General features: G+C 44.0%; 1 protein-coding gene across 4 annotated transcripts in view; it reads right to left on the bottom strand.

The window, feature by feature from the left end:
• PACSIN1 (protein kinase C and casein kinase substrate in neurons 1) overlaps positions 1–25,176 on the bottom strand; it is a 78,969-nt gene that overhangs the window by 16,694 nt on the left and 37,099 nt on the right. For 3 of the 4 annotated variants that reach the window (XM_081915598.1, XM_081915596.1, XM_081915599.1), the window contains exons 2-3: positions 1,735–1,855; positions 289–445 (exon numbers count right to left, since the gene is read on the bottom strand). In XM_081915598.1, coding sequence (XP_081771724.1) covers positions 289–445; positions 1,735–1,797 — 220 coding nt within the window. In that variant the 5' untranslated portion in view covers positions 1,798–1,855. Of the gene's footprint in view, positions 1–288; positions 446–1,734; positions 1,856–13,915; positions 14,087–25,176 lie in introns of all 4 variants that reach the window. The other variant, XM_081915597.1, reaches the window with a different exon arrangement.

Genomic DNA, 25,176 nt, shown 5'->3' on the forward strand with positions numbered 1-25,176 from the left:
CTTCTTGGGCCAAATGTGTACTTGGAAACAATAAATTTCTGAATAAACAACTAATAGTCTGGGAAGGCCCATGCAGCAGCAGCTTGTTCACAGAGCCCCAGCATAGCTTTTACTATTAGATGAAAATAATTAATCTAAAATAATTCCTGGGGAAACATTCTTCCTCTACATTACACAGGGGGGGGGGGGAGGAAGGACTGATGCCACCTTGCAAATTGCTGTTCCTGTCTCTTCCATTTCCCATCTGCTCTCCCCATTCTGCCCCACCCCAGTATGGAGGAGAAATACCTTTCTCTATTAGCTGCCTCCACCGTTTGGACCAATCAACCAGCTGCTGGGAATATGCCTTCTCAATCTTGGCCCGCTCATGGACACAGTTCATCAGGTCATTGCACAGCCGATAACCATCATCAATCCGTTTCACCGTCCGTTTGTAGTTCCCTACCTGCCAGACACATGAACAGCTGCATGGTAAGAGTGACTAGCTGGAGTCCAAGAGATAGTCCTGGAGGCCAGCCTGGCACAGGGCAACCAGGAGTGCAAAAAAATAACAGATTCTTATCTCTCCAACCCAACATGAGCCACAAGTTTGACATGTGGGTGGGGCTAATCCGATGATTGTTTATGCTAGCACAGCACCCTGTACAGCTCTTTGCAGTCCCCATGATCAGCTGCTTTGGGGGGGCTTGCAAGGAGCCACATACAGTGCCATGCAAGTCAGCAGATCACTGCTTGCAAAGTGCAGCGCACTGAGCTTTTGCAAGCACCAACAATCAACTGGTTGTCTGTGCTTGAAAAGTGATGTACATGGGGCTTCACAAGTGTTGCCAACCTGCTGATCAGCACCATCTGAAAAACCCCTTTGCCCCAGCTGCATCTTTACCTACCCTACACCTGATGTCAGGAGGGTATGGCTTGGCCAAAATGGCCTGGTTTGGCCAAATGGAGAAGCCCAATTAGGTCTGTGGGCCAGATGTTCCTCACTGCTGCCCTACATGATATCAGTGAATTGGGGATCATTTAGTGAATGTGATGATGGCACCATGCTAGCTAACCAATTAGATTTACTCTATTGAAGGTAAGGGCAAAACTTCCTGGACTGGTCAGATGGATGATCCTATTCCATCAGATCACTAATTGCTCTCACACTAATACAACTAGCAAGGTCACTTTTGTCCCCTTTGACTGCAACTCCCCCCCCATGTGGAATAAGGGGCCCATCCTGCAGGTGCCAGCCATGTCAGCAAAATGTGCCCTTTTTTAACCAGTGAGTAACCACAACTAGCTAGATTATAAGGTTTAGAAGGCAGAGATTCCAGGGTAGAAGGATGACTCCCAGAAGCTCATGAGCTCTGGAAACTTTTGCTTTAGAAATTAAGTATTAAGAAGGCGCCCGAGTTGTGGGGACAACATCTTCTAGAAGGAAAAGCATCAGAAGAGCAAACTGTATATGATCAACACTGCTTTTTTCCAGAAGGTTCTCTCCATCTTCTACCCTTTCTTTCTGCAAAATCCATTGCACTGCTGTTGAAAACCTATGGCAATGCATGGCTTCCCTTCTCTAAAACCTTGGGTTCAAGAGTCAACCAGGACCACCAATCAGAAATCTCATTTGCATGAGGCCAACAGGGAAGCTTGGGTTGGACCTTGGAGGGGCTGTATTATGCTGCCCCTCTCCTCCACCCGTGTTTCTTCAGAAGATACATATGTGGTTTGTGCTGAGGGGACTCTTACCTCCCAGAAACTGTCAGTTATTTCCTCAGCAGATGCCGCAGACTCATCATAGGAGCCTGACATGGTTTGTGGCCCTTGGGGTTTATGGTAAAATGTTCAGCCACTCTGCAGACCTCATGCACTGCAAGGGATAAGAAAAGATGAGGAGAAAGTTCATGCAAACTTTGAAAGGAACCATGGCTGGCCCAAGACATTTTGCCATCTGAAGCAAAGAGCAAGATGGCACCCACCCCTTCCATTCCAGGTGTGGAAGCCATTCCAGGACTTGTCCTTGATAAGCACTACATTTCAGGGTTTCTTTGCAGAAAAAAATGGCCTCTTGTTAGAGCAAAATTAACATTCCTGCAGCCCTCCATCCTTCAAGACGCATCCTTCAAGAAACAATGTACCCATTTCCTTCCATTATTAGTAGTATTGCCAAATTGCAAATAAACAAATACCAGACCCACAACACACAGCATTTGAAGCAGATAGGAGCTCCCTCTCTTTATCTGCACTAATGGCAATGCAACACAGAATATGCTGAAGTTTGACAAGCTGATCCCAGTGGTGTTTCTGTCCCATGCAGCAGCCTATGGAAGTAAACAAGGCTAGATTCTCTTTTCCTATGCTCAGGATAATTATTACCCTTCCCGTCCTCCCAGGATACAAATTATAAAGCTTGTTGGGGATGGCAAGGCAAGAGCCATTGGTCATTTTGTGGCTCTTTGAATTTACTACAGCTCTTTGAATTTACTACAGCCTATTAAAATGTTGCCATCCCGGGCTAGGTCAGTGACTCTGCAAACAAGCTCTGTGAGGTGGCTGCTATGGAAGGCCTCCCATGTGGCTGGTGCTTACTGTCAACATAAATGCTCACATGAACAGATGGTCACAGATATTAAGTGTCCCTTGCCCATCTCTCAAGCAAACAATGGGGGCCGCTCAGGGATGCATGAGGGACAAGAAGGGGCTTAGTGGAAATGAAGAAGCTGGGAATACAAGGATACAGTACAGTACTTCCATTGCTCCCTTAGGAAACCAAAGCATGCCCTATCCTTCTGCTGCATCTCAGTTCTGTCTGCCTTTCCCTTCGCAATCCCAGTCTGCCTTCTCTGCCCCTCTGTCTGCAATAAATCCAGTGAGGAATTAAATTCAGGCAGAAAGTGTTTGGAATTGGAAAGCATCTTCTCCAGTCTTCATTTTTTTTTAAAAAAACCACACACACAGAGGGAGAGAGGGAAATGGTTGGGGGAGATAATGTACACCACAACTTAGATAGATTGGACCCTCCCCCCATCACATTCCTGTCTTATTAAAGGTAAAGGTACCCCTTGACAGACTCTGGGGTTGTGCGCCCATCTCATTTAAGAGGCCAGAGGCCAGCGCTGTCCGGAGACACTTCCGGGTCACGTGGCCAGCGTGACAAAGCTGCATCTGGTGAGCCAGCGCAGCACACGGAAACGCCGTTTACCTTCCCGCTAGTAAGCGGTCCCTATTTATCTACTTGCACCTGGGGGTGCTTTCGAACTGCTAGGTTGGCAGGCGCTGGGACCGAGTAACGGGAGCGCACCCCGCCGCGGGGATTCGAACCACCGACCTTTCGATCGGCAAGCCCTAGGCGCTGAGGCTTTAACCCACAGCGCCACCCACGTCCCCGTCTTATTAGGACACATCTATTCCTGTCTATTCTATAGACTTCATAAAAACATCACTCTTCAAAGCCCTGCTCAAGTCTAAGGGTATATTGCACAACATCAGGAATGATGTGTCTGCTGTCAGTCAGGAATGAACCACTATTAGCTCACACGGTAAGGCAAAACACCTTCAAAAAGGGAATGCTATGCTTAGGATGGGGATCATACCATGACAGAGGTTTATGGATGCATGTCTTCTTGCCTTCTCTAAAGTAGGATGGTCTGTTCTGTTCCATGTCAGCTGGTGGGGTTAATGGGAAACAAGCTCGAAAGCTTGTTTCTGATTATGTGGACTGCAACTCCCACCAGCCCCAGCCTGCATGGAAGGCCCCAGATTGGGGAAGGCTTCTCTAGAGACATTTCAACATAATCTGTACTGATCTTCAGAGAAATGTGAAAAGGGCAAGCTACTTAACCCTTCGGCATCATCCAAAGGAGTAAAGTGCTGTTGTCTCTTTTATTGAAAAGGTTACATCTAACTCTCTACCTTTGCCAATGCGTGAAATTTGGACATATAATAATGGTGCCTTTTGTAAATAACTTTGTTCTTTTGTTGGTGTGAAACATACATACGTACACACAGAGAGAGAGAGAGAGAGAGAGAGAGAGAGAGAGAGAGAGGGAGAGAGAGGGAGGGAGGGAGGGAGAGAGGGAGGCAGGGCTGGCATGGGAAGGGAGGTTTCTCAGTCAGTTACCCCAGATCACCTATGTGTAGGATGGCCAGGTTTAAATAGATGGGCAAGTCTTCTACAGTTTGAATTTTTGGGCAGAAGAAGGCATTCCAGCAGATGCCTTCTTTGTGCCCCTATACAAATCTTATGCCGTGGATAGCCTATGTCCAGTCTGGATTGTTTATGGAGTGCTTATATGACAATGTGCATTCACCTTGATTTACCGTATTTACAGATATTCCTGTTTACACATATTCCTGTTAACAATTCATTCATTCCCACACTTTTCAATGTTTCCCCCATTATTTTCCCAACAGTAAAATGTCCCTTTTCTGGATTTGTGGCCCTAGGACAAGAGGGTGCTTTAATTTACTTTAACTGCACAAACCTATTGTTCTGGTGTGCGCCTGAATCCTTACTGGAAAACGGTGACAGTCTGGAGGTTCCTAATTCTTGCAAAACTGTAGCAGGGCAGCTACAACTGCTAAAAATGTCCTCTGCATAGCTCTGAAACTTACAGAATCCCTGACCTCTGCAGGGTCTAATTACTATTTGTGTTAATGTTTATGCGAAATACTTTGCAGACATGTAGAATCAGACTACATTTGAGTCTAGATTAGCACAATTATTTTTGTTGTGATTAAGACATTCTCAGTTAATTTTGGGGGGGTAGATTTTGCTCAAGGAACTGGTCTGAACAAATGCCATAACATGTTCCAGAACAGTGCTTACTATGTCCATTAAAACCACTTTCAGAAAGCTGTATCGGGCTAAAGAGACCATATGATCTATCAGAGACAGTGATAGTTCTCTCTGTGTGGTGAAACAACTCCATGTCTCCATTATTTCACCTGAAAATGTGGAACAAGATACTGAGATACCTTTTTAAAGGCAAGTGAAGCCTCTTTCTGAAGGAATGTGATGGTTGCTTAAATCGTTCTGTTCAACCCAGAAATCAACTTTTTTTCATGAGCCTCTTTAGAAGTGGCAAAACAGAACAGGCAGAGATCCTGGCTAAGAAATTGAGGGCTGTATTGGACAGAAGCATTGCTTGGAAAGAAAATGCCAACCCATGCAGATTCTAGAGCAGTAGCAGTCAGCCTGTAACACTGACTGCTGGCTGCATTCTTGGGAACAATCCTAAGGTACTATGCAGGTGTTGAAGGGTCCATTTATTGAGCCATTTATTTGGTAGCCAAAAGCAGATGCAGCACCTCTTACCAAATAGGTAATGATAAATGCTCTGAGCTGGCATGGAATATCATCCATTAATGCAAAGCACTATTACTTTATATTTGCAGCAGGAGCACTATTTATTTTCTTGGGGGTGGGGTGGGGTGGGGAGGGCCTTTCGTTTGGCAGATCTGACTGGCATAAGGCTCCAGCCTTCTGGATTCTGTGCTGAAATGGTTACAGGAGCTTCTGAGCTTGTTGCAAAGGCTGGCTTTAAGAGCTCACTGCAGTGGAACTAACAGTGCCTGGAAGGGATTTAGTGATATAACTCAGGAACCTACCAATCCAAGCTTGTCTTATAAATAAACGTCTCCCGGTGTCCCTTGCATGTTGACACAGGGGCATAGCTTTGTGTGTAAGTGCACAGAGAGTGAGACTTACTTGGCAATGCATGCCTGCACATGTAAACACCAGCAACTGACACTGCAGCACATGCACACATAGCAATGTAGAATATATTGAGGCAGCTGTAGCTCCCCAAGCCCAGCTGGGTTCAAAGTAATAAACAAACAAAGCAATATGCACAGCTGGGATATAAACTCAGCAAGTATTGCAAGGTGTGGCATCTCACAGAGATATATATTCCACAACATGTGTACATATAAAGGCGCATTAACAACCACATAGAAAAATATACATGCTATCACATAGACCAGTGAAGCCTCATCAACTATAAATAAAACCAGGACAGCACATGATAGATTTGCTCATGTGAGAAGTGTTACATGACTCCTGAGGATCCACGCAGATCTACACACTTTCTTATTAGCAGAATCAGAATTCAAAAGGTTTGCTAAGAAATGAAAGGTATTAATAGCATCGCTGCAAAAATTACAGAATTACCTCCCTGTGGTTTTGAAATACAATACATGGAAATAGCATATCTGTACCATTACACCATGCTCTGCTATGCACACATAAGGTAAAGGTAAAAAGGTAAAGTCTAGTCAAAGTCTAGTCAAAGACGACTATGGGGTTGCAGTGCTCATCTCACTTTCAGGCTGAGGGAGCCAGCATTTGTCTACAGAAAGCTTTCTGGGTCATGTGGCCAGCATGACTAAACTGCTTCTGGAGCAATGGTACACCATGACGGAAACCAGAGCGCACAAAAACACTATGCGCTATGCACACACAGGTAAACATACACAGTACACAAACACACATGGCAGAGCTTCTGATTTTCCACCCTTCCCCTTCCCCTCTTCTATTCAGGAAATCTAAGTCTCCTAAAGAAAAAACAGTTTAATTTCTCAGCCCCTCTGTAATTGCTGGCTGCCATAGGCTAAATTTATACCAACCACATGCTGCTAATGCCCACTACCCTACACAGTACTCCATCTGTACTCTGTGAACATGTTCATTCCCCATTTTGGGATTCTGTTTATCCACCTGCCTCAGCTGTCACCTGGTGGAGGATGACAATTGCAGCATGTATCATCACAGCCAGATGCCGTCCCTACTCCCACCTTTAACTGAAAATGGCTACTCGTATTCTACAGGCATGCTCTGTATAAGATAATGCTGAGGCCAAAACACAAGAGCGGGAACATATTTTGGTCTGCTGTGAAATGTGCTCCCTCAGCTTTGCAAGGTTGTAGGGGTTGTGCGGAGCGGGGAGGGAGACATTCCTGTCGCCAAGGCACCTGGGCAAATTCTTCCTCTCCCAACCTAATTGCACCTACGTTCAATAGTTGGGGCAGAATGTGGGAGGAATCACAGGCACAGCCGGGGGGGCAAGGAGGGCAGCTACCCCCCATAATCAATAAAAATAAATTAAAATACCTAGCAAAGTGAGGTTATGCCGCTCTAACAAAAGGCCTGTCCCCTCCTAACAAAAATCCTGGCTACTCCCATGGGAGGAATGTGCATTTGGATGCTCAACTGAATGTGGATCCAGCCAAAAGTTAACGCAATGAAGATGGACATCTAAATATACGTCAAACCATAGAGGAAGTAAATGCACATGGCACTCTCTTCAATGGGATGAGCATTTCAGTTTGCATGCAAATGCCCATCCCCAACCATTCATGTTTAGCTACATACGACTAGAGCTGGATCAGGGCCAAACTCTTGCTAGGAAACATTAGTAGGGAACAAAATTACCAGTACCTAGGAAACCCCAGTACAATGTCCAACCCACAACTGCAATTAGAACAAAGGATGTCATCTGATTCATTATATGGAACTGCGATGTTCATTACATGATTCTTGCTTGGTGAGATCATGCAGTAAAAAAGAATAAAGCCTCAAAGATGGTACCAAAGCATCAGCATATCAGGATTCTGAACAGGCATAAGAAAAACATGAGGCCATTACATTTTAGCAGCCCTTGAAAGCTGCTTATGAGCTGCAGGTGTTGAGCAAGAAAATTTCATGGCAAGTAAGGAAACAGGAGGAATCAGAGGTGAAGGAAGAGTCGGACAACAATAGGGGATACAGAGATGATGAGAATGAAAATACAGGTCATTGACCATAATAGACTGATTGATTGAAGCGAAGGATAGAGAGAGAAATGGAGATTCCACAATTCCCATTATCCCTGAATATTGGTTATGCTAGCTGGGCCGAGATGAGTTTTAATCCAAAGCACCTGGCAGGGATCTGGTTGATACCCTGAACTAGGGGTATCAAATATCTTCTCAATGGTACTAGAGCGGTGGACTGTACACCACAACCTTGGCAATGAACTTTGATTCCAGTGGAGTCCCATCACAGCAGCTGAAGGGAGTGATCTGCAAAAGCAGGACCTTCAAACCAAGTCTACCAGCACTGGGTGATAGTCAATGTAGGATGGGTGAACCTGCAGTGTAAAAATGTCTGTAAGAAAGTATTTAGTGGGAAGAGAATGAAGAGGAGCAGATAGGTTTCAAAGTGAAACTGGGTTGGAAATAGAAAAAAAGGTTAAGTACCTGGGGGTAAATCTGACATCAAAAAATGTGAACTTATTTAAAGACAACTATGAAAAATGTTGGACAGAAGTTAAGAAAGACTTAGACATATGGTCTAGGCTGAAACTTTCCTTGTTAGGCCGAATTGCTGTTATCAAGATGAATGTATTGCCAAGAATGTTGTTTTTATTTCAGACGCTACAGATTCTAGACAAAATGGACTGTTTCAAGAGGTGGCAGAAAGATATATCTAAATTTGTCTGGCAGGGCAAAAAGCCCAGAATAAAATTTAAGATCTTAACCGATGCAAAAGATAGAGGGGGCTTTGCCCTGCCAGACTTAAGACTTTATTATGAATCAGCAGCCTTTTGCTGGTTGAAGCAATGGCTACTTCTTGAAGACACAGACATTCTTGATCTGGAAGGATATGACAATAGTTTTGGTTGGCATGCATATTTGTGGTATGACAAGGTAAAGGTGTATAAAAGTTTTAAGAACCATATTGTCAGGAAAGCATTGTACAATGTTTGGAATAGATATAAGGATTTATTGGAAAGTAAAACCCCTAGGTGGTTGTCACCAATGGAAGCGAAAGCAGTGAAAAAAATTAATATGGACTCTAATTGGCCTAAGTATTGTGAAATTTTAGAATATGATGGCGAAAGACTGAAGCTACAAAGTTTTGAGAAACTAAAGCATAAAGTTCGAGATTGGTTACACTACCGTCAGATAAATGAGATGTTTAAGCAGGACAGGAAACTTGGTTTTCAGAAGGAGAGGTCAAAGTTAGAAACAGAATTGTTAGAATCCAATACTAAAAACTTATCTAAAATGTATAATTTGCTGCTGAAATGGAATACACAGGATGAAACAGTGAAATCAGCTATGATTAAATGGGCACAGGATATTGGTCATGACATTATGTTTGACGACTGGGAACAGTTATGGACCACCGGTGTTAAATTTACGGCATGTAATGCCCTGAAAGAGAATATAATGAAAATGATTTATAGGTGGTACATGACCCCAGTCAAACTTGCAAAGATTTACCATCTGCCCAATAACAAATGTTGGAAATGTAATGAGGCTGAAGGTACCTTTTACCATCTTTGGTGGACCTGCCCAAAGATTAAGGCCTACTGGGAAATGATCTATAATGAAATTAAGAAAGTCCTTAAGTGGACATTTGTAAAGAAACCGGAGGCTTTTCTCTTGGGCATGGTCGGCCAATTGGTATCAAAGAAGGATAAGACATTCTTTATGTATGCAACCACGGCAGCAAGAATCCTGTTGGCAAAGTATTGGAAGATGCAAGAATTACCTACTCTGGAAGAATGGCAATAGAAGGTGATGGAATATATGGGACTGGCAGAGATGACCGGCAGAATCCGTGACCAGAGGAAAGAGACAGTGGAAGAGGACTGGGGGAAATTTAAAACATATCTAAAAAATTACTGTAAAATTGTGGATTGATAAGATGTTAAGGGGTAGGAAACAAAGAACTACAGCTGTAAATCTTAAACTTCAAGGAAATTTAAAAGGGACTTAACTAAAGACTGATTGATGAGTTGCTCGAAAAATGGTAAAACAAGGATGTGGCGAAGGGAAGGCATGGGGAAGTCAATTTTTGTTGTTTGTTTTTGATGTTTGTGTTTGTATTGTATTGTCATTAATATGTGTAAAAACTAATAAAAATATTTAAAAAAAAAAAAGAGAATGAAGAGGAGCAACCTCAATATCAATATATTAAGATCTATTCTCTTTGTCAATCTTGAAGATGATTTATTTATTAATTGATGATTTTATTTGTAGGCAGTTTGTGTCATTTCCTGTCGTTAGTTGTCATTAGGACCTTGTGGAAACTGTCATTGAATCTTAATGTCCATTGCCAATTACCGGTAATCTTTGATAAGTAATAGGTACCATTCAAGAGGCCATGTATTTCAGGGCTCATAAAACCAGCCATTCAAGCTCGTATGATAGTGGTTGGCTCTGACCCTTCCCTGTGCCAGGAATTGAACTGCTATCCTGAACATCTGCTGGACTATGTGGGGAGGAGTGCTGCAGATCCAGAAGACAAGGCGCAGGTTTATAATACAGACCCACTGACCTCCTACTCAGCAATCCTACCACATATGTAAACTCTCACAACACATGAAATAGAATGGTTTCACATCTCTTGAGTCATGAAACAAATTCATTTCATGACTCGTGAGACTGTACATATGTGAAAGGATCTTGAGGTAGAAGGTTTTGTTTTATTTCTGGAAGGATATAAATAGGCTGAATCACTTAACAGCTTGCAGCTTTTTTTATCTCATTTGCCAATTAGTGCATTGCTTGAGCCAGACTACTGAAAGGTCCTGGCTGTTTTGAAGAAAAGAAGTGGAGGATTCATTGAAGGTCCATCTCCAGGTGTGACTAAGCCCTGGGCAAAATAAGGCCTGGTGGGCCCCTCCATCAATGATGGGCTCGTGTGGGCTTATCTGACGACTGTCAGCACTTTTGTTGGTTCTGACACAAGTGAACTTCTTGGACTAGCTGCACTTCAGGACAGGGCACAAGAGCCTGTGCCACCTGAGATACAGAGAGCCACCCCTGCTCCTGGTCCTCCTTTTCTCTGTCCTCTGCCCCACCACTTCTCCCCCATGTTGCTGCTGGTGGCAGCAGCAGCAGGAGTGCTGCCACATCTCTCTCCTTCCTCACTCTTTTCCTTGCTGGAGCACAGGAGCTACCTCTCTTCCTCCTTCTTATTGGAAGAAGGGGTCCTTCCTCAGAGCAATACACTGTGATGAGGTGGCTTGGAGATTTCCTGAAGGGCTGCGCTGTCTGCGCTGACTAGATATTCTCTTTAAACTGAGGTAAAAATGTAGAATAAGGTCCTTTCTCCAAGCAAGGGAAGGCAGTGGCAGAGGAGAATAGCCCTGCAGAAGCCTCACAGGAGTGGACTGAAGTTGGTGGGGACACTGCCCCATTTGTCCTAGTAGACTATTCTACACTGAACTAGCATGGCAAAAATCTAAAAGCTCTCTCAGGCCTGATCTGTATGTTTCTGCTGTAGTTGCTGCTGTAGGGATGGGCATCGTACCGCACAGCTCTGAAAGGTAAGCCATTTGTGTGAAGCAACAGCCACATAGGTTGGCATTAGCCAAGCTGGCAGGTCCTCCTTCTATGTGAACATTCTTGAGGCATACCTGGAACATGTGGGTGCTGCTTCACACAAACAGCTTTTCCTTGGTGTCATCTGCGCTTGCAATGAGTCTCAGCCTAGGTGTGCCCCGAATCTGAACATGGTGAGTCATTCCAGCACCTGCAGTTTCAGCATAAGGCTGCAATTTGTACCATAGTGTCATCATGCTTTCCTCTTGCCTGGTGTCTGGTAGCTATCACTTATAAATGAGTCTATGTATTTGGATTTAAATTCCCTTCATTCTCCCCCCCCCCCAATAACCTATGGGAAGGGTTAAGATAAAACTAAAATGGCATTGCAATAAGAGAGAGTGGGTAGGTTTTTTGCTGTTGCTGCTGCTGCAGCAGCAGCAGCTATGGAAACAGCATTGTCATTCTTGCTGGGTTTTAGTATTCGGTTGGTTAACGCATTTGACTTACAAAATGTGTGGAAAAGAAATGTGTGTATACATAAACTATGACTCAATACTTTAATTATTTGCATAAATTAATCCACACTTGAAAGCCTTCATTGGTTCCTCATGAGACAGCTATCTGCTCCCCTCTTAAAGCCAAGAAATACTGCAGTGGGGTCAGCCACGATCAGAGGTGCAGCTTCTTAAGCTCACGATGCCAAACGATACTTGCATGCAAAAATACAAAAGTGTGATTTTTCTGGGTCTTGGAACAAGGAGCCAACCTTAGCCAGCAGCCAGACAAGTGAGGCTGCTTCTGGCCAAGTGCCTAAATAAGTCCACTAATCAATAAACAGCTGCTGAGACAGCAAACAGCTTGCAGAGGGCAGGTAGCATTTCAGAAAGCCACCGAAAATATGGCTTCATCATTGTCAGCAGAGGAGAAGGCAAGGGGAACTGGTACAGCCACAAAATGAAACAGCTGAAGGAGAGAGGCCTAGTACTGCCTTGTATTCCTTACAGTGGCGATTGTGTGTGCTTGTGTGCGGGTGCGCACACGTTTTGACCTCAGTCGCAGTCATTTATCATGCCCTGCAGTAACCCTAACATTGACCTGAAAAATACTTCAAAGGAAAGCTATGCTGTAAGTTTCCCTTCTATGTCAAGACTCTCTCTGTGATGTAAACCAGCTGGCTTTTTACATAGCAGTTCCCCACCCCAGGCAATTTTTCATTTCATCTGAAGACAGCATCTTGCAGAGAAGATGAGTGTCAACACTGCACACCAAAATGCTTCCCTCTTGCTAAAACTCAGTGGGGGGGGGCATTCCAGTGGTGTCAGAAGCGGTGGGGCGGGCACCCCTCCTCATGGGTGGGCCGGCTCTGTTATTGCCATTTACCACTGTTTTCACTTTCACTCCCTTGCTCTGTTGGCTTGAAGTTATATTGTAAGCTCCTTGGGGAAGGGATATTTCCTCTTTTATTCAGTAAAGCACCATGCCCCATGGTGGCTCTAGGTAAAAACAAACAAACAAACAAACAAACAAAGTTCCAGTGTGGCTCGGCAGAAGAAATATACCAAACATTTTTTGAATTTTTTTGATATATTTGGCCAGGCAAAGATAACAAAGGTGAACATTGAAGAAGATTTTTGCTGCCAGCCCTGCTCTGCAACTGGTTACTGAATCGCCTATTCCAGGCTCCCTCTTTGCTCTTTGTCTACTCTGGCATTGCTCCTTGAAGGGGTATCCAAAGAGGTGGGATTAAAGCCTGCTCACTCTGGGGGCTTTTCAGTAAACAGTCACCTCTTCTATTCAGCCAGGGGGAAGACTGGATATTTTCTATTTCTTCTTGTAATCTGGATACAAAGGCAGTGAAAGGGCACGCTAATGACTTGCCATACCCCATACTGCACATGTGCCTGCGCTTCCAAACACCCACATCGCGTAAAGCAAGGATGATTGTACTGTTAGTGTAGTCATGAAGTTCAGGGCTCTGCAGCACAAATCAATGAGAACAATGCACACGTGGTCAACAGTATTCAAGGATTTGTGCAGTTAATAATATGTGAAAAGATGGGTTTTGTGCACTTGCTAAAAATGTCATTTCCATGTGCATAACAAGATAATATACAACCCGTAAGATTGGGTTGTATATGGCTGAAAAAGGAGAACCTGCGCTAACAGGCAAAACTGCACTAAAGCTCGTACATGCTCTTTCGCTGCCATAGCTTGCTCAATGCACACTCAAAGTCTATAGGCTGGGGTCACCAACCTTTTGAGGCCTGCAAGCACATTTGGAATTTTGAGAGAGTGCTGGAATTTGGAATTTTGAGAGAGAGAGAGAGAGAGAGAGAGAGAGAGAGAGAGGGAGGAAGGAAGGAAGGAAGGAAGGAAGGAAGGAAGGAAGGATAGAACATGAATACACAAACACAGGGCTGTTTCATAGGGTCTGGCTAGAAGCTGGATCCAGCTGAATTAAAATGGATCTTGAATTTGCATGACTTGTAGAGAGTTGGAAGGGACCCCAAAGGTCTTCTGATTCAACCCCCTGCAATGCAGGAATCTCAACTAAAGCACCCATGACTGATGGCCATCCAACCTCTGCTTTAAAATTTCTAATGTCCACCACCATGCAAGGGAGACCATTCCACCGTCAAACTGTAGTTCATGGCTGCTGAAGGTCTATTGGCAATCCACTGTGAAACAGTGGGATAGAGTCATGGCCGGAGTGATCATCATCTAATTTTGTTAGCCCTGTTATTTCTCCTGGGTTGCCCTCAAGGCAGACTTTCCAGACGATCTGAAAACACAGGCAAAACAAAGTATAAAATTCAACTGTTCACAGCAGAGCCATTTTGACTCTAAGCTTCTAAATGCACCATCTTGACTTTCCAAAATAAAGCACTTGTGTCAACAGCAAGAGATGCTATGTGCTCAATAGTTTGTAACTGACGGAAACCAGTTATACTTTGGAATCCTGCTTATGAATGCCGCCAGGGAACACACTGGGAGAGAGTACTGCAGATGAAGAACAACACTGTGTGTGTCTCAAAAGGTCCCTTTGGGCTATGTACAAACTATACCTTTAGAGCACATTTTTCTGTCAAAAAATTCTGGGCACTGTAGTTAGTTAAGGGCTTTGGGGAATTCTAACTCTGTGAGGGGTGAACTACCATGTTCCTAATTATTTGAGGTGGGGAAATACAGTGGTACCTCGGGTTACATAAGCATCAGGTTACAGACTCTGCTAAGCAAGAAATAGTGCTTCAGGATGAGAACAGAAATCGTGCTCTGGCGGCGCGGCGGCAGCAGGAGGCCCCATTAGCTAAAGTGGTGCTTCAGGTTAAGAACAGTTTCAGGTTAAGTACGGACCTCCAGAACAAATTAAGTACTTAACCTGAGGTACCACTGTATGCTTCAGATGTGTAGTGTATACACAGGTATGCTTTAAAAAGTCCATTCAGGGTGATTTGTTATCATGATGGGATCAGAGAGGCTATGCATGATCCTACTTTCAATACGGTTTATGCCTGCAAAAGTTTCAGGGTGCACATACTGATTTGTTTCACATCAGTGCACATCCTGTAACTTCCTGCTGAAATTCTGTAACTATATATTCCCAGTTTATTTTGTCTCATTTCTGTTGTGTTGCAGCACAAGGGTGACCCTTCAGAGGGCACTAATGTGGTAACATTAGGGAAGCATCACGGAACAACTAAAAAGGTGGAACCAGTGCTTTCTTTCGGGGGGGGTCGCAGAGGTAGGCATACCGCTAAACATTTTGTGAATCTAAGTTTGGCCTCATTGAGGGGCAGTATTTCAATCATAGAATCATAGAGTTGGAAGAGACCACAAGGGCCATCGAGTCCAACCCCCTGCCAAGCAGGAAACACCATCAGAGCACTCCTGACATATGGTTGTCAAGCCTCTGCTTAAAAGGTAAAGGTAAAGGTACCCCTGCCCGTACGGGCCAGTCTTGCCAGACTCTGGGGTTGTGCGCCCATCTCACTTAAGAGGCCAGGGGCCAGCGCTGTCCGAAGACACTTCCGGGTCACGTGGCCAGCGTGACATCGCTGCTCTGGCGAGCCAGAGCCGCACACGGAAACGCCGTTTACCTTCCCGCTGACAAGCGGTCCCTATTTATCTACTTGCACCCGGAGGTGCTTTCGAACTGCTAGGTTGGCAGGCGCTGGGACCGAGCAGCGGGAGCGCACCCCGCCACAGGGATTCGAACCGCCGACCTTTCGATCGGCAAGTCCTAGGCGCTGAGGCTTTAACCCACAGCGCCACCTGCGTCCCAAGCCTCTGCTTAAAGACCTCCAAAGAAGGAGACTCCACCACACTCCTTGGCAGCAAATTCCACTGTCAAACAGCTCTTACTATCAGGAAGTTCTTCCTAATGTTTAGGTGGAATCTTCTTTCTTGTAGTTTGGATCCATTGCTCCGTGTCCGCTTCTCTGGAGCAGCAGAAAACAACCTTTCTCCCTCCTCTATGTGACATCCTTTTATATATTTGAACATGGCTATCATATCACCCCTTAACTTCCTCTTCTCCAGGCTAAACATGCCCAGCTCCCTTAGCCGTTCCTCATAAGGCATCGTTTCCAGGCCTTTGACCATTTTGGTTGCCCTCCTCTGGACACGTTGCAGTTTGTCAGTGTCCTTCTTGAACTGTGGTGCCCAGAACTGGACACAGTACTCCAGGTGAGGTCTGACCAGAGCAGAATACAGTGGCACTATTACTTCCCTTGATCTAGATGCTATACTCCTATTGATGCAGCCCAGAATTGCATTGGCTTTTTTAGCTGCCGAGTCACACTGTTGGCTCATGTCAAGTTTGTGGTCAACCTAGACTCCTAGATCCTTTTCACATGTACTGCTCTCAAGCCAGGTGTCACCCATCTTGTATTTGTGCCTCTCATTTTTTTTTGCCCAAGTGCAATACTTTACATTTCTCTCTGTTAAAATTCATCTTGTTTGTTTTGGCCCAGTTCTCTAATCTGTCAAGGTCATTTTGAAGTGTGATCCTGTCCTCTGGGGTGTTAGCCACCCCTCCCAGTTTGGTGTCATCTGCAAATTTGATCAGGATGCCCTTGAGTCCATCATCCAAGTCGTTGATAAAGATGTTGAATAAGACCGGGCCCAAGACAGAACCCTGTGGCACCCCACTAGTCACTCTTCTCCAGGATGAAGAGGAACCATTGATGAGCACCCTTTGGGTTCGGTCAGTCAGCCAGTTACAAATGCACTGAGTGGTAGCATAGTCAACTTGTTCAGCTGGAAAGTTTTTGGCCCAGTGGAACATTGTTGCAAGTGGGTTGCTGGTAACTTTGTTGCACAACAAATTTTCACTAGTGCAGCTGTTAAATTGGCAAGAGCCCTTGCATTATTAGACAGAGAATATTGGATACATCCCATTTTCATTTGACTGTGTAACTCCAGTCTGTATTTGGTTGTAGCAACTATACAGTGATTAATAACTTCCCTGTGAGGGAGAAGTATTATCTCCATTAAGTGGAGGTGAGCCACTAGGGCTAACTACAGAATGCATGAAATTCCAGGGGGGTGCCTCCCCCCCCAAGCTGTTTTGTGAATATGAGTGGGGAAATTAAGCATGGGAGTAATGGGAGGAGCTGTGTGTGCGTCTTATGGAGCGAATGCAGGCTGCACAGCTATCCCAGAAGCCAGAACAGCAAGAGGAATTGCTGCTTTCCCTGTGCAGTGGATTGATCCCTCTTGATGTTCTGGCTTCTGAGATTCAGAATATTTTTTTTTCTTGTTTTCCTCCTCCAAAAACTAGGTGCGTCTTGTGGTCTGGTGCGTCTTATAGAGCAAAAAATACGGTACTTCACAGGGTTGTTGTAAGGGTAAAATAAAAGGGGGAACAATGCGGGCTGCTCTGAGCTGCTCTGTGACAGAAGGGTGGGGTAAAAAAGCAATAAACAAGTAGAATGGACTGATAACAGGCGACAGGGTTTCCTAGATGTATATATAGGTCACGAGAGTCTTCTATGTGGAGTTAGGACAGGCTGTTATTTGCTATTCTTTATTTTGGCAGTAATGCCAAGTAGAATAATTTCCTTGTTGCTACATCTGATCAGTATAATACTGATTTTTTAAAAAAACCAAACAGATTTTTGAATGATTTCCCTTGGAAAATAACACATAGCAATAATAATGGCGACAGTAGTTAAGCTATAGGGAAAAACCAATCCACAGTGTATGAAATGGAGGGCTCCCTTGTTCTGACGACATCTTATATGGAAACTTGAAAGGCCCAGTGAGTCCAGCATCCTGCTTCCCGCAGAGGCCAAGCAAATGCCCACAAGCAGAACATGTAAGCAACAATGGTCCTCTACCACTATTGTTCTCCAGCTACCTGTGAACCTGGGTGTAGCATATAGCCACCATGATTAGTAGCCACTGATATGATTGCCCTATCCTCCATTAACCTGTCAAAGCCCTTTAAAGGCTTTGCAAGTCATTGTTAAGTTGTGGCAGCCATTTCTGCAGGTTAGCTATGCACCTACGTTTATACTACCTTCTGTCTGTCCTGAAACTCCTGCCATCCTGCATACTTCCTAATAAAGTGTATGCCTTTCCAAGACAAGGTCAATATATTACAGATCGTTAATTCTCTATAGCACAATTTGGTCACACTAGTACTTTCTAATTTTCATTCATTCGTTTGTTTTTACTATTACTATTTGTTAAATAGTCTTGTCAAAAACATTTTCAGAAGCCTTTGGTAGATTGGAAAGAGGATTTCTTTATATCTATTCATGAACAAGATGCGAAGAGATGTGAATCTGCCTGGGGTCTTACGATAAAGGGCAGGTAAGAGATCCAGTAAGTAAATAATAAATAAGATTAGAATTGTTGCATTTAGTGTTTACAAAAATGTGTGCAAGGGTAGACTCCTGCAATAATTTTAATGATTTTTATTTTTAGGAAATATATTATCCTGAAGGGGAGCACATTCCGAAACACATTGGGGCTGTGGGTCAGCGGTAGGCAACCTAAGGCCTGAGGGCTGGATGCGGCCCAATCGCCTTCTCAATCCGGCCCGTGGATGGTCCGGGAATCAGCGTGTTTTTACATGAGTAGAATGTGTCCTTATATTTAAAATGCATCTCTGGGTTATTTGTGGGGCCTGCCTGGTGTTTTTACATGAGTAGAATGTGTGCTTTTATTTAAAATGCATCTCTGGATTATTTGTGGGGCATAGGAATTCGTTCCTCCCCCCCCCCATATAGTCCAGCCCACCACATGGTCTGAGGGACGGTGGACCGACCCACAGTTGAAAAAGATTGCTGACCCCTGCGATGCTTCTGTGGATAAGCACAACTTCTGCGAAACTCCACTTTACACCAGTGTGTTTGATGACAACCCTCTCTTTTAATATGTTGCATAATCAAGAGGCAACACTGTGAGATGAAGGATTTGGAGGTGGGAAAGACTTCTTTAAAATGAAAGCAAAAACACAGTGCTTCATTGGCAGCACACATAAATTTGTCCTTGATAAGCGTGTCTGTGTGTGCAGAGATGCCTCTTAAGATGGACATCACAAAATGCCTACATCTAAGAGTACAGTCACGTAGGAGGGATTCCTCTATCAACAAAGTGTTTATGTTGGACGGCCCTTAGGGGAATAACTGGGTTTTCACACCAGCCTTCTACAACTGGGTGTCCTCCAGATGTTTTGTACTACAACTCACATCATCCCTGACAGTTGGCCATGCTGGCTGGCGCTGGTGGGAGCCGCAATCCAAAACATCAGGTTGGGAAAAGTTGCTTTATAGACTCTCTGCCCCCCATTTCTATGAACTACTTATCCACATGGCAGGAGGTGCAAACAGAGCGGATTTTTATTCGAACTGACGGCCTGTGTTTCTGAGGCTGATGAGACATTGTAGGCAGCATTCTTCGCCAGCTTATCCTTGAGGGAAACATGACCCAGGCTCTGTCAAGTCGCAGTGCGACAGCAGATACTGCTGGAGGAGAACTGCTGGGTTCCTCTGTGGGGAGGTGGCAGCAGCAATTGTTTCCAAGGAAGATTTTTTGGAAGAGCCAATACGAAGCAAGCAGGCCATGGTAGGCGGGAGATGCACATAATATATGCAGTGATGAGTGATGTCATCTGGAGATTTGGAATGAGTTGCCACTTATCTAGCTATATTTTTTCCCTTTTTGTCAAAAGTGGAAGAGCTGAACCAAGTGCTTGGAGCTGGTAATGGACTGGGTTAGGGCTAATAAACTGAAGCTCAATTTGTTGTTGGAAGCAGTGTGCTTCTGAATACCAGTTGCTGGAAACTGCAGGAGGGGAAAGTGCTGTTGCGCTCAGCTCCTGCCTGTGTTGGTCACTGTGAGGACAAGATGCCGGATTAGGTGGGCCACTAGCCTGATCCAGCAGGATTTTCTTATGTTCAGACAAGATGGATGGTCCATCTGACCTGGGAAGGGGGGTTCATTCTGTTCTGAAGCATGTTGTATACCCCCTCAAATGTCATGTTTATCATTTTTGGGTGTTGGTAGATACAGTCCTTATGTTAGAAGTGCAGGTTTCACCAGCGGCACAAAGCACCTGTCTGGAGCAGAGGTTCATGCATCAAATCTGGCTCCTTCTGGACAGAGACAGCTTTCCCACAGTTTTCCATGTTCTACTAACATCCAGGACTGACTTCTGCAATGCACTGAAGATATTTAATAAATTTCATTTGTTTGTCTGTCATCGGTTATATAGTTCATATTTTGCCAGTGTTGAAAAAGCCCCATTGACTTCCAATCAATAATTCAAGGTGCTGGTTTAACCTGGTTTAGAACTAAGGTATTTAAAGTACTGCCTCTGCCCCTATGAAATTGTCCATGCATTAGAATGATTAGTGAGGCACTTCTCTAAGTAACTAGGTGTTTGGTGGCATCCCATTACTGGATTGTACTCCCTAGAACCTACACTCTTGTCCCCTTGGAACCTGGTAACATCATGTTGTTGTTGTTAATTTTTTTTGAAAAACAATAAAATATTTTTTAAAGAAAAAGAAGTAATACAGATATGACCTTTGTGTGGATAAGAAAAGCTCTACTGAGTTATTATCTGAACTGTGCAAATGGGTAAGTGTGGCATGCTGTACAAAGAAGTGCAATCTTGACCTAATCCAGAGGGAAATATTGGTCTGCTCCTTCTACTGCAATGCTGGGACAGAACCAGCTTATCTCAGGTGTGTAGCTCTATGGCCATCTGCTCTATCTATAACACCAACTGGTTTTCCACATGACATTTTTAGCACCTTTCTTTGCTCTGGCGCATAATCTTCATGGAGAGAATACATTTGCTCATTTCTTAATTTCAAACACACAGCATCACAGGTTCTTTAACTTTATTGCCTGTCCAAGGTGAGTTCACAGGCGTTTGATCATCACTTAGTGAAGCACAACATCTGAGTATGATTTGCTTGTTTGAAAACTGCCACCATAGATAAAATATGAGACCAAAAATAGCAGAAATATCTTTCATATTAATTGAGATCACCTTAAGCACAATAATTTTCACTTGAGGGTTTTCACATGTTCAGATGAGCCATCAGGTAATAAGCGAAAGGTGATGTACAGATTACAGCTTTTTGAAGAATCAGAAGCAGTATTGTAGAGTTGGTGCTGTTCATGAGAAACAAACATTGCCATTCCCTGACCCACTCATTTTGCATATTTCTGTAGCACTTCAAGGGCAATTATTTTACCAGTGGGACGCGGGTGGCGCTGTGGGTTAAACCACAGAGCCTAGGACTTGCCGATTAGCAGGTTGGTGGTTCAAATCCCCGCGATGGGGTGAGCTTCCGTTGCTCAGTCCCTGCTCCCGCAACCTAGCAAAGTGCAAGTAGATAAATAGGTACCGCTCTGGCGGGAAGGTAAACCGTGTTTCTGTGCGCTGCTCTGGTATGCCAGAAGTGGCTTAGTCATGCTGGCCACATGACCCGGAAGCTGTACGCCGGCTCCCGTGGCCAATAAAGCGAGATGAGGACCGCAACCCCAGTCGGTCACGACTGGACCTAACGGTCAGGGGTCCCTTTACCTTTACCTTTAAATACATTATATATACTTTATATTATGTGGATACAATCATTAATATTATGTATATGACAGAATCAGTATCTATCCATAGAAACAGCCTTTGTAAAGGAAAGCAGCAGCAGCAATGCAAGGCTCCATCTTCTTCATCTTCTTTAGTAATGTTCCTTCATTTAAGAACATTATCTTACTCTTAAAATTTCCTTTAGAAATGACATTGACTATACCAGAAACTGTTTTGCCAGCTGATCTAGTCAATAATTTAACCACTCCATTGGCTTGTATCCTACATAGCAAAAATTAGGGCAATTAGAATAGGAACTTGCCACATGCACGCACATAACTGCAATTTCCCTCCTCTCCCATTACATTTGTACCATTACCAAGCTGCTACTGCTAAATTGGGACTAATTTATTTAGGAGGAATATGCCCAATTGCTCTTACATTACCAAGTCATGTACTGGCGTGTATGAATCATCCCTAACTTTCCCTGGAAGAGTCCTCAGCCATCTAGCAACATTTTAGAACCACTCCAGCCCAGGCAATCCATTGGATGTGTCAATAATGGGTTTACAAATGCACCAGTTTCCTCACCTGGCTGTCTGAAACCTTGCAATCTAGTGATAGAACAGGGCCAGAGTACCCCACGTCTCCCTCTAAAGAAGGAAAATGCAGGTAGGTACTGTCAGATGAGCATTTATGCTTGCCTCTTTAAGAATGTATTTGGAAGGTTGCAATCTGGAGATGATAAGCTAGGATTGAAATTATCTGGGTGGGATAGCAGGCTCCAAAGAAACTCAAACATCTAAATGGGAAATAGTGGTACTAATGAGAAACGCCAGCCTACAGAGAACTAACGTTAAGAAGTTAGTTCTCTCTTGAAAGATATATGCTTCCATGCCTCCTCTTTCATCTCTTTCCAAAGTGGGTTAGATTCCACTGCCTCCTGGCTGCTCCTGTAGCCTGCCGGGCACAATCTAGCAGAAAATAGACTGCTCTAGGGAAAGGTTATTAATCACAGATAAAATAATCCAATGCTGACTGAGTGCTCAAAAGTGCTCTAATCGGAGATAAAACTGATAGAACACACTCTGGCAGGCACAGGCAGAAACTGAAAGCACAACAGGCCCTTGTGATGCAGTAAAAACTGTATCAGCCAATCACCATCCTGAAGAAGCCTGAAGGAGTATACACCCCTCCTCCCTATCTCAGACAATCTTGCAAGCACAGAATAAATTATGCCCCCCCCCCCACATCCCAGAGTAGCCTCGTACAGCTCCTGGGTAGCATGGAGGGATACATCTGACCATTTACGGCATGTTTGCACAATAGGATTCCTTGCTGGGAGTAGAAACAGGCTATTCCTTCTTGTCCCTTCTCCTCCTACAGCATTCTTATTCACAGGTGCAAAGTTTATGTAATCAAAACACAGCGACAGAATTACCTGCTGTGTGAAGTGGGAGAATAGGCTGTTTACTCATTGGGATGGGGAGAAATTTAATTTTCTTAGCATTTTAATGAGGGGCTACCTAATTCACACTTCTTGAAATGGTAACGTGCAGAGTTATCCTTTAAAATTTGCACGTCTCTGAATTTTGTGATCGAGCTCTCCAGCCAAACAATGCGTACAAACATGCATTCATTAGGAAAATGTGTCCATAGAAATGCATGTATTTGTGAAAATAACACCCAAAAGTGCATTCCACATGGGAAATTGCTTGCAAAATATGTGTATATTAGTCAAATGCATACAAAAATGGGTGTATTGGGGGGAAATGCACACTAAAATGCTGACAATTTTTCATGAAGGCTTTTAAATCAACCACCTAACAAAAACCTCTGCACATTTCATAAGAAATGATAGAAATCCCTATCTGTTTACTCATGAGAAGATTTTCTGGTAAGGAGGAGGGTAGGGCTTCAAAATTTACCTCTTGGTGTGGCAGTCAGCAGCTCCTCCGCACAATACGTAATTTATAAAATTCACATTTGCAAAGTATGATGAAGACCACTAGCTGAAAGGTTTCAAGAGGGAAACAGGCAAATTCATGGAGGATAGCTGTGTCTGTGGCTACCATTGATGCAACCTTCCAGGAGGATTCTTATGCTCTTTCCAGATAGTGAATCTACTCCTAAGGGGAACCAGCATTGTTCCACATGGTATCTATTTAGACATTACACAAAACATGGCAGGGAAAGGACGTCCTCTTCAATGGGGCACACTTTCCTGCAACAAAAGCTGAGGTCACTAAAGAGTAAACGTCTATGTCAGATGTGGAGAAAACTGCATCAATTATTCCTTTAATATATCCCAAAGCTATTATGAATGCTCCCTTGTTTATATGAATAGATCAGTGGGGCATGGGGTAAATGGGAGATGAAGAACTGCCTTTGCTGAGCATACTGCCTTTGCCAACACAGCACTGCGTTTTTTTATGTAAATACAAGAGCGAATATGCCTTTCAAGCTCTCAACGATGCATCCACTATCACACAGCAAGGGGTGATACTGAGGCAAATATATTTGTAGTGTTGCTCTTGCTTTGCCCTGCGCATTGCAATGCCTTAATATACCCTCATCTGTCTCATTATTTGAGGCACTGGTATATGGATTCTGTGCCAATTGTGGTTGTTCCAGGGCCATAATATGAAGGATGCTCCCTTCCATGTTTAAGAGAAAACAAATATGCATATACTGTACATGCGATAGAATGGAAAGAGTTCCTTTAGCTAGTCATACACTGGAAACAGCAACTGGAAACCATACACAACCTTATTCTGATCTTTCCTGTCACCAGATATTCTAGAATGGGGCACATGTATGATGATGCCAGATCACCCCTCCTGCGTTTCTCCCTCTTATGGAGACCAGTGTCTGCTTGAAGGAAGCCCAGATGGGAGCCACAAACCCCCATTCTCTCTCTTCATTGATTCCTTCTTCAGTAACCAGCACTAGAGGGAGGGACAACAATGCAGCTGCATGTTGGAATGATGCGGTCTTCTTCCTTGCCCCTCCCCACCCGCCCTCTCACCCATTATAGATCTGAAGCATTTAATCAAGCACAAATCCCATCTGCCATTAAGGAAATGACCCCTGGGGCTCCTGTCAAATATAGGGTAGGATTCCTGCCCCTCACAGAATCTGAGAGGGTTGATGAAATCCGAGGTGATGGGTTAGGATGCTGAGCTGCCCTAAAGGCAGAGGATTTCCCCACTGAGATACAAAAAGGATTTGGCCAGTAGCAGAAAGAGCATCTCCATCATATGTATACAAGTCTGTCTACACAAGTCTGTCCTCTTGCGAGGAGCTGCATTTATGCAAAGACGGCAGAGTTTTATCCTCTTTTGTTATGCCAATTCCTATGCAGCAGATGCTCTTCTTGCAGTAATCAGTAATGCTCTTCTTGCTTGGTAATCATAGGAATTGTAACTCTATGAATCGGGAGCGTAGAGATCTGTGCTTAGAGTCCTCTGTTACTTGGTCTCCTCACCAAATTACAGTTCCCATAATTTTATTTTTATTTCTTTAATGGGAAGCTGTGAAAGTTAAACTGGTACGAGAACATGTACATATGTAACTTAGATGTACAGTGGTACGTCAGGTTACATACGCTTCAGGTTACATACACTTCAGGTTACAGACTCTGCTAACCCAGAAATAGTACCTCGGGTTAAGAACTTTGCTTCAGGATGAGAAGAGAAATTGTGCTCCGGTGGCGCAGCAGCAGGAGGAGGTCCCATTAGCTAAAGTGGTGCTTCGGGTTAAGAACAGTTTCAGGTTAAGAACGGACCTCCGGAACGAATTAAGTACTTAACCTGAGGTAC

The sequence above is a fragment of the Podarcis melisellensis genome (genome assembly GCF_964234715.1).
Source record: "Podarcis melisellensis genome assembly, chromosome: 6".
Classification (NCBI taxonomy): domain Eukaryota; kingdom Metazoa; phylum Chordata; class Lepidosauria; order Squamata; family Lacertidae; genus Podarcis; species Podarcis melisellensis.